The following is a 10,030-nucleotide window of genomic DNA, read 5'->3' as shown; positions in this document are numbered from 1 at the left end:
CAAATTACTGACCTCTGTCATCATTTTAGGTGGGGGAACTTGCACAATCGGTGGCTGACTAAATACTTTTTTGCCCCACTGTATATATGCAAATAAACAGGTGTAAACAGGTGTTTATCCATCTATAAGGGTCCAGATTGGACCCTTCAGGCAGTTGTACAAAAAAAAGTATGACAGGAATGACTACTGATCCACGTTTTCTGCAGCTGCCAGTGTCCGATTCCACAACCAAGTATAATCCCCATCTTACTGAATAAATTATGACATATGGGAAACATGTGACATACAGATAAGCTTCTATTATACTGTTACGTTCCCCTGAGGGGTCTAGGCGGTGAGGGGAGAGTAACAAAAAGTTAGAAAAAGGTTAGAAAAAGGAGTCAAGGAGGCAAAAGGGTTAAATTAAAGAGTTTTATTAAAGTAGCTCAACTAAGAGAGACGGACAAGCCGCTATCACCATTTAAGAAAAACAAACAAAACTCAGGCGTTGGTCAATAAAGCAAAGTCAAAAGGAAAGCGCAGCTCACTAGCTGGAAACCACAAACACAGCTCACTAGCTGCAAACACCACAAAACACACACAGCTCACTAGCTGCAAACACCACAAAAAAATGGCACTCTGGCCCAGAGCTCACCTTTCCCTGGGCTTAAATACTTTTAATTACTGATGTGAGTCAGCTGTGTTACAGGGAAAGGTGGCACCTCAGGCAGAAGAGGTGGTGGGACACGCCCACACAGGCACCTTCAGGAGGAGGCCCTGCTAGGGCCGTAACATATACTAAAGAGATGAAAAAACTGAGGCCGATTAATGCAGCAGATTGTCTATATGGCCGCACTGTCACACACCAATGGTGATGCAACTTGGGGCTCTGTGTCCCACCCGAGGAGTTTTCTGCATGAGGACGGGAAAAATCAGCAGTCCTCCACTTATTGGACAATCTGGTCTACCTCCTGAGCCTCAGCCACCCCTCGCAGGGGAAAAAAGACCAGTGAGCGCACTCAGACAGAAATGCCATATTTTTATCATGCTTTAGGTCTGACTGACCCCAAGTATTTTCAACCCATAAGCCTGTATGTGCTTAGACTTAAACAGTATATAGCTTGGTGATCATATAAAAAAAAGTCCTTATATTTTATCTGGTAATGAGGGTCATAATGTATGTTTTAATATCATTTTATGCCGATTAGCATATAATTTTGAGTTTAGAAAAAGAAAAGAAAAAGAAAGTTCTCACTCAGTTCTGAATGTCCAGTGAATGTAACCAGTAACTTGGAGATTTTGATGGTCCTTGGTGATTACTCTTAACTTCCAAAGGATAACAGAAAGTAACGGATTACTTATGTTACTGTGCATTTTTTGGCTTTGTTTTCATATTTATGTATGACATAGATTAGTAGACAGTAACAGGACACGGCTGGTGAGTAATTTTACCTTGAGAGTTTTCCACAAGGCTTGCAAATACCACAGAGACACCAATGAGAATCATACTTAATTGTGAGTCTCCTGTCCAGTTTTCATTGTCTGGGATGTAGAAAGAAGAAATTGAGCACCCAGAGGGCAATGCATGCAGGCTAACTGAGCAGAGAGAGGCTGCACTTTGAAAGACATGCAATGACAGTATGAGCTAACCCTAACCCAGGGTGAATATAAGTGGAATGTGTTCACAGTTTACACTTGTCTTTTAAACCTCATACAGTTTGAATGCTCAGTAAAATGATTTGTAGCTGTCACAGTTGCTCATAACAACCAGTGCAGAGTTATATGAATGAGAAAGTCTGAAGATTACAACAAATTCATCAGTTCTGTGTGTCTGCTTAACCCCATCCGCACATAAAGCATGTGAACAATGAATATTCACCAGAGTATCAAACACAGTATGATGTAATTTTATTGGACTTTTTCACTGGAGACACCCTCGTATTTATTTTATTGAACTTCTTTCCAGGGAATTATTACGCTCCCTTATTCTTCTATCACTGGGTTATGAATTCTGTGAGCTCATACCTCTTACAACCACATTATTTTTTAACTGCCTTATACATATTCACATCACAACCAACCATCAGCTATTCAAAGAGATTTATGTCTCGTCTAGTTTCTGTTTTACGAGAGTGCATAAGAACCATTTTCTTTTAAATTGTTTTATTTTTAAGCCCCAATAACTAAAAAGGCAAATATGGTATATGAACTAAACCTTTGATTGCAGTTCATGAGGTAGCATTTATAACAAAAAATATCTAATATCAGTTATCCAATGTAAAAGCAATATTTTAATGCTTTTTTCTGCCTTTTTGATTATGTTTGTGATTGCTGAATTGGAGTGAAGTGTGGTCGTAGTAGCTCTGCCTCAGTGCCCACACCACCTGTCATTAGCAGCAAACAGACGCTGGCGTGGGTTGCTTCCCAGTCAATAGACTGACACAGAGGTGCCGTTGTAAGCTTCAGAGTAAGTCGATTAGTCTAGACTTTGAAGTCTTAGAGGACACCTGAGTTTCTGAACTGCACCTCTCACCCTCACCAGCTCAGACATAAACAAAAGATAAATGGAAACTGGGGAGGTTTTATACTACATACGTCTGCTGCGAGCAGCTGAATTGATCATTTAACTGTTGTGAGCTGAAGGCATTAGCTAATGATTTCATTTATATTTTAAAAAATCAAAATGAAAAATCAAGTTTGGCAACGGTTTCGTCATCCAAATGATTTCCACCATACAGCTAAACAGACAGAGCATGACACTAAAGCTGCCAGTGTCAGGGGAGCAAATCCCTCTGTGGCCGACGCTGCTAAAAATGTTTGCACCCGTGATGTCGTGTGTTCTATCCGCGAAAGTATCCTAATCTACCCAACTGACAGTGTTAAACTCTCATTGGCAAACGCAGGGTGACACTGCGTGTGTAACGGTACAGTGAGCTTCTAGAGTAAATGTTCATATAGGATATGATGTTTTAGAAACAACTAGAGCTGATATGCTGAGAATGAACATCAGGCGTATTCTGAAATGTAAAACAGCCCTTTTGGTGGTTGCCAGCTAGTTACTTCTGGGTGACTGGAAGCAGAAAAGCCTTCGGGGCTTTAAAGGAACCTAAATTCACCCAGTGCTCATATGTCCATAAGTTCATTCATCCAGTACCTGCTGATGAAAAGGCTTCAGTGTGCATAAAGTAAATATGATTCAGTTTAAAAGCAAAATAAAACATATAGTGATTTATATGCATAGACATTAAATGCACCTGCAAAGCCTCGAAACGAGCTTGGCTCCTACACAGGTTTCTGGAGCAGACAGACTATAAAGTAAGATATCAATTAATACATATTGCTATAACTATATAAACACTAGGTTTTCATCCATTGGTCTCATATTTCAGATATTTTTAAATTCCAGTATTTTCAAAGTCAGTATATTTCAGTTTGATTAATCTTTGGATGCATATCATAGATCTCATTTACTTCATTCATTTGTGTAGAAATCACTAAGTAAAATTTCTTAAAGATGCACAGAATTGCCCAGTAATGACATTAAGATAGACATAAAATGATCTAATGTGTAGTAATGTTAGCGTAGCTTTCATTTTTAACTCATGACAGTGAGGATATGAGGTGAGAGTAACGGTGTAGGATTTTGGTTTGTTTTGAAAGTACATCGGCTAAATTGTGTGTAATTAGAAAACAGCACAAAGTAGAATTTAATGATCTTCTATTAGTGGCAGGGCGGCACGGTGGTGTGGTGGTTAGTGCAGCTGGCAGGGCCTTTCTGTGTGGAGTTTGTGAGCCTGTGAACCAATTAAACTAACGTCCAAAGACATTAGTTTAATTGGTGATTGGTGTCAATGTAGATATGAATGGCTGTGATAGATAGTTAAATTATCCAAGGTGTAACCCACCTCTTCCCCTATGACACCTTGGGATAGACTTCAGGCCAGATGTGACCCTGAGCCTTGGATATGCAGAAAAAAAACCTATGGATAGATCATTAGAGGTACCTTCCTGTAGACTTTGTTAGATAATTCAGTTTCTTATATAAAAAAAGCCTCTTTGCTTCCTGTTCGTAGCATCTTGAACCCTGTCAACAGTCAGCTAATACATCGATAATGGAATCATCAGTGCAGAGTTGCACTCCAGCAAACCTACCAGCAAAGCACCGTGTCACCTCCCATTGACTAGGATGCCACTCAGATAAGTCCCCTGATTAATCAGACTCTGCACATCATCATTATCAGTCATGTAAGACACGGCAGCCATTAAATGATAGGAAAACTGCTGAGGACACACACAGAGACATTACCGAAGCTTCTCTCTATCTCCCTCTGTCTTTTGTTTTCACATGCACACATACACACTGCAGGGAGTGTGTATGGAAACCAGTGGTAGTGTGTCAGTGGGGAAGCACTAACACAACAGTGGGTCAGTGGCTGTGCTGCAGTCTGAAGCCCACTGCATTTCCATGCACACTCCACTGCAGCACTTTGATTGCACACTGGCATCCCCCTCCTCTGCATCTCCACTGAGGAGCCGTCCCCATCATTACCCTTCTCACATGAGAACCCACTGCTGACATCTCTTATTGTGCGCCGCGCACTCACACGCTCACGCACGCCAAAACCAGCGTGCTCACACAGACACACACAGGTACACGTGTGCACAATTAACACACTAAAGTCCCCGTCTTTCTTTCTTTTCTTTTTTTTCCAAGCAAGTAAATAGGACACACAGGGCTGCCCTTCTTTCTTGTGTCCTTCCATTTGCTTGTCCACTTCTTTCTGCACAGCAGAATCAAAGCTGGTTTGTAGGACTCGGAAGCTGCTCCCAGAGGAGCCAAACCTGGACGAAAGCCCCGAGAACCACAACCGCTGTAACACTGTGATTTATTACTCGTGCACCAAACAAAGAGGAGTTCACAGAGAAAGTCCTCTTCACATGAATGCACTGCACCAAGAAGACCAAGAGTAATGAAGCACTCGCACACGCACGCACACACACACACACACAGTCACACCTCAGCGCTGTCGCAGTGCTTTCTCTCTGTGTACCGTGAGGTGAGTCATCAGCACGGAGAAGCATAACCTCAGCTCCAGCTAATCTCTCCTCTCCTCCTCCACCTCCTCTTCAACCCGCCAGCATCTCATTTTCTCCACTTATGGATGAAAGCATGGTGCCTTACATCATGGCTGCTGGCTCACGTATAGATATAAGGCCTCAGAGCCAAACACACAGCCAACGCATCCTGGGTAATCACCTCATTTTCCATAGGGGAACGGAACATATGCAGGTTTTGAAAAATAGCCAGTTACTCATTAAATATATCTGTGCAATCATGGCTTACATGCCTTTGAATTTTCACTTCAGTACAGGCTAAGAAACCTTTGCACATTCACAGATGAGTGCTCAAGAGGTCTTGAGTGTTGATTTTAAAACCAAGAATAGCTGCATATTGTAAACAATCTGGCAACCAGCGGCCTTTAAACTGGATTCAGCAAGCTTCCCATCATTCCCTGCACCTTCCCTGTGGGTACACACAGGTTCTCAGTGCCCTTTAAGGCAGAAGCCTGGAGATGTGATTAAATGCTGCGTGTTCACTCTCAGTCAGCAGGATACTGACCAGAGGCAACAAAAAGCCAAACTAATAAACACAGTGCCTCTTTGAACCCACACAGCTGACAATCAATCTGCTCCTCTGCTGTGGATCAGAGAAAGTGTTCAGAGAATAAAAGGGGGGAAAAAACTCACATGACTTCACATAGTTCAAACAGGAGGAAGACATTCCCAGGTTGCCTTCACATTTATAACAAGGCAGGCAAGCAGTCGTGCTTCACGCTGTCACACTGGGACACATGCTGGCGCACAATTTTTGAAGCCAAGCATCCATCACTTGAGGCAGTTTCTGTCCTACTTCTTCTAGAAGTGAACAAACAAAAGATTACGCTTTTTTATCCTGATATACATGCAGACAACACTGCCCGACGCTTGATTCGCCAGATGTAGTGACATTCGCATTAACAAAGACACTGAAAACAAGCCATTCACAAAACCTGCAGATGCATGTCAGAGACGTCAGTTTCCAAGGAGCGTCTTCGTGTATACGGCTGAACACGAACAGGTGAACGCACAAACAAAGCATCAATCCTGAAATGAAATTTTAAGAGGACTTACATTGGCTTGTTAGCGTACTGCATCTCCTGTGGAGGCTCTGTGACCATTCTCTGTGCTGTTATGCTGTTTAGTGTGTTGGTTTGTTTCTGTCAGCCTGTCTGTGTGTGTATGTGTGTGTCTATGCGTGTGTGTCAGTGCCCAGGGCCAAACCACTAGGATGGCTGTCCCCATGCTGACTTAGCTGTCATACATTAAAAAGGAACGGCCCAGGGAGCATATCAGCTTGCCTGTCCCTTCACTTGAAGCATCACAAACGCCCCCCAACCACCCATCCATGCTACCTCTCATACACACACACGACACTCACACTATGAAATATTTTCTGCCCAACCCCCGCCACCGTGCAAGCTGGGCCAATGGAGGTCTCCAGAGGTCCACACACACACACACACATCCAGAAAGACACCGTCACTCAGTCACGACGCATTCAGAAGGGCTGACACACTCTGTGACAAAAAACACCCTCGCAGGACTTTGTCTACCAGGCTCGCTCTCTTACATACAAAAAAAAATCAACAAACTCACCAGAGGTCATTTTATGCGCCTCTTTTCTGCAGTTTTATTTTTAGCGGTGCTGTGACTGTTTCAGTGCTGCATTGCTTAGATTATTCCTAACAATATTAACTCATTTGGTCTTTTTGATTTTTTTAAATAAGTATTAGAATAAAATTCTATTACACCTCATGCAGTTCACAAGTTTACATTCACTCATCATGGACATTAATTTCATGTTAATTTGGGGCTTTTAATGATTTCTCTGAACTGTTTAAGGTCTCTTGTAGTCATTTCTAAACCACTGCAGATTCAAAGATCATCAGTTAAAAATCATTTATGTAAGTACAAGTTATTTAGACCTTTACCAAGGACTGAAAGAAGACCAAACTGTCACCCTTACCAAAACCCCGACCTCAAGTCTACTGAAAATTTGTGGAACGTGTGGATAAACCAACCAATTCAAATGAACTTGACCAATTCTGCCCAGATGAGTTGTCAAATATCCAACAATAATTATGCCTCGTTGGTGGCTACCATGGGTCTAGTAAAGTTCCAACTTGCTAGAGGACACTTACCATATTTTGGCAAGGGTGTATGTAAATATTTGAGCCTTTATGTATGACATTGACCCTCTTTGAATTCAAGAAAATCCAAACTAAATTCAAAGTTATTTTTTAATCACATGAAAGATGGGTGCTCTAAAATCATCCCAGCCGTGGAAAAAGAAATCTTTAAAAGGCTAAAACTATTCAAACATTCATGCCCATAATGAGCGGATATTAACTTTGTATCACAACTGAAAACGATCTTCTGCATTTTGCATTGTTTCGTCACTCTTTTAGTCACAGCTGTTAATTTGTCATCGATCTGAATGTTTAAAACATGGAAGGATGATTTTATCTTCTCGTAGAGCATCATGTGATTCAGCAGAAATAAAACTCAACATGACATCATTGATAGGGTATGTAAAGCAGTTCTCACCTGGAGTCAAATATGGGGTCGGTGTACATGGGAGGCGAGCACAGAGGTTGCTCTCCTGGAGTGTTTGGGGGCGCAGTGATGCCCCCTTTCTCGCCCTGTCCTGAGACACCATCTGTAGGAGCAGATTAATATTTTAGCCCTTTTTACAACTTGGCTGATTTACACCTCTTTCTCTCTGACCGGGTGAACAAGCAGAAGAATTCATGAGCTGGTAATTGTGGGAAATTGCCACATGTAAGGAAGACACTCACTTCTCTTTGTGAGAGTGTGTTTTATGTAAAAACACATTAACCTGGAGTAGTGCGGCACAGACAAGGCCCTGCATTTGCACCCACGTTGAGGCCATATGTTGTCAGAGGCTAGTTAGGAACGCTGGCGGCTCAGTAATCCCCTCAGCCACCCAGATTTAAGAAGCTATTTTTGCTTGCTATTAGTCTGTTGTGCTGGATTACTGCAAAGTAGTTTAATTTCCTTTGTATTGTACTTTTTATATGTGTACATAATTAAAACTTTTGAACATGTAAGTGCAAAGCTGCCACAGATTAATGAGCTGAAACATTTTTATTAGAAAGACCCTCTATGACCTCTTGTTTTTGTGCTTTACTGCTTAATGGTGTAATTAGAGGCTTATTAATGTTTTTACCTTCTCCATCCAACAGAAAACAGGTTAGCAGGTGAGGACAAACTTCCTCCAAAACAGAGCAGAATGAGCTGAATGCAGCAGGCCCCTTCGAGGACAGGTGGTCCAGGAATATCTCGGTCCGCTTCTTGTCCGAATCCTGTCCCAGTATTTCCTTGTACTCTCCCAGTGAAAAAACCTTGTCATACACCAGGTAAGGAAGTACACTGTTGACATCCAGCTCGCTCAGGATCTTTTCTCTGTGCTGCTGGAGAATCTTAGCTGCCCATCTCTGCTTCTTCCTGGCACATGGCTTCCTGCCAGACCTCTGCTGCTGCTGTCTTCTTTGCCTCTTCACGAACCACCTCTTGGTGCCACTGCCAAACATCTTCGAGTTGAGGAAATCCACCAAAACTTCTTCCACAGCTCTGTCAAAATAGTTCCCAAAGGAGGGGAGGTGCATATTTCATGCCAGTGAAGAGACCTTGCCACATATTTCTTCAAGCCTCCCTTTGTTGTTGTCTGAGTCGTTTATCTGGGCCAGGAAGAGACAATCTGGACAGTAGCTGATTTCTAGCCGGGTACTTAGCGACACTAAGAAGATTAACAGACTCTTAAGTACACCAATGCACATTGCTCACTAGCGCTTAGACACCCTCAACATATTTTGCATTATTTTCCTGTCTTGTTGGAAGATCAAACATTCACTAAAGTCTTCATTTCATATCCGTATGGCCCATTTAATTAAAAATGTGTCTAACTAGTTTTTCTGTTCTGTTACAGCCCAGAAGATAATTTAGAACAACCATGTCAGAAGGCTCCACAGTTATTTTGGGTTGTGCTGACTGGCCTCGAAATCACCAGGGACTTACAAAACAAGGAGTGCGAGAGTCAAATCCTCTACCCATCGAGGAAAACTGTGTAAAGTGAATGAGACATACTGTTAGGCTGAGTAAGATGGGAGGAACTCAGCAATCCGCAGCTCAGCAACTCTCCTAACAACTCACCTTCCTGGATATTGCTGTGAGAATGTGACACCTGATTAAAACAAGATTAGAACATTTCGTCACGGGCACTGACCCATTAAATCCAGCGTTACTCCTGCTTAAGGAGAAGCATTAACACACGAGGAGGAAAAAGGGTGTTTCAAGGGGAGCTTAATGTATTTCAATGAAAATCTATTAAAAAGAAAAGACTAATGCAGCACAAACCAATATGACCTTGAAGTGGATTTTATCAAAGTGCTGTGGAAAAAAATAAACGCCTTTACCAGAAGATGGTGCTATTTGATCAGTGACTCCTGCACATGTGGCCATAATAGGCTTTCATTAAATATTCACCAGGACCAAAAACTGAGCCAAAAGTAATACATCACCGAATTTGAGAAGTATGAATACAGAAACAGCTCGTTATAAAAGATGATACAAAACAGGGGCTGTGGCAGAGATCATTTTTACAGTGGTCAGGCTCAGATCGTTACTCGCGTCGGGGTGGAATAGAAAATGAGTTTTTCTTCTATGTTGAGAATTGCTGCAGGCTAAATAATCACTTTTACGTCAGTTACCGTTGTCATTAGCCTAAGCAGGCATGACTTATATCTGAACAGACACCAAGAGAACTTAGAAACTTTTAAAAAAAATTTAAGCCTTAGTGATTTAAAAAAAGGACCATTTGGTAAAAGCTTTGTTTTTTCTTTATTCTTATCGAAAAAGCTCATAAAATAATTACAGTGTAACTGAATGGCTGCTCTGTTAAACTGTATCTCTACTGGAAGTTAGAAAAAAA

The 10,030-nt window shown here is 41.8% G+C and overlaps 1 protein-coding gene across 7 annotated transcripts in view; it reads right to left on the bottom strand.

Annotated features, from left to right (window-relative positions):
- tjp1b (tight junction protein 1b) overlaps positions 1-8,790 on the bottom strand; it is a 71,918-nt gene extending 63,128 nt beyond the window's left edge. For all 7 annotated transcript variants that reach the window (XM_023153468.3, XM_023153472.3, XM_023153474.3 and 4 more), the window contains exons 1-2: positions 8,270-8,790; positions 7,627-7,738 (exon numbers count right to left, since the gene is read on the bottom strand). In XM_023153468.3, the coding sequence (XP_023009236.3) occupies positions 7,627-7,738; positions 8,270-8,708 (551 nt within the window). In that variant the 5' untranslated portion in view covers positions 8,709-8,790. The remainder of the gene's footprint in view (positions 1-7,626; positions 7,739-8,269) is intronic.
- Between the last annotated feature and the right edge of the window lie 1,240 nt (positions 8,791-10,030).

Source organism: Maylandia zebra, linkage group LG7 (genome assembly GCF_041146795.1).
Source record: "Maylandia zebra isolate NMK-2024a linkage group LG7, Mzebra_GT3a, whole genome shotgun sequence".
Classification (NCBI taxonomy): domain Eukaryota; kingdom Metazoa; phylum Chordata; class Actinopteri; order Cichliformes; family Cichlidae; genus Maylandia; species Maylandia zebra.
The sequence above is the reverse complement of the archived record's forward strand: the minus strand, read 5'-3'. Positions and strand labels throughout refer to the sequence as shown.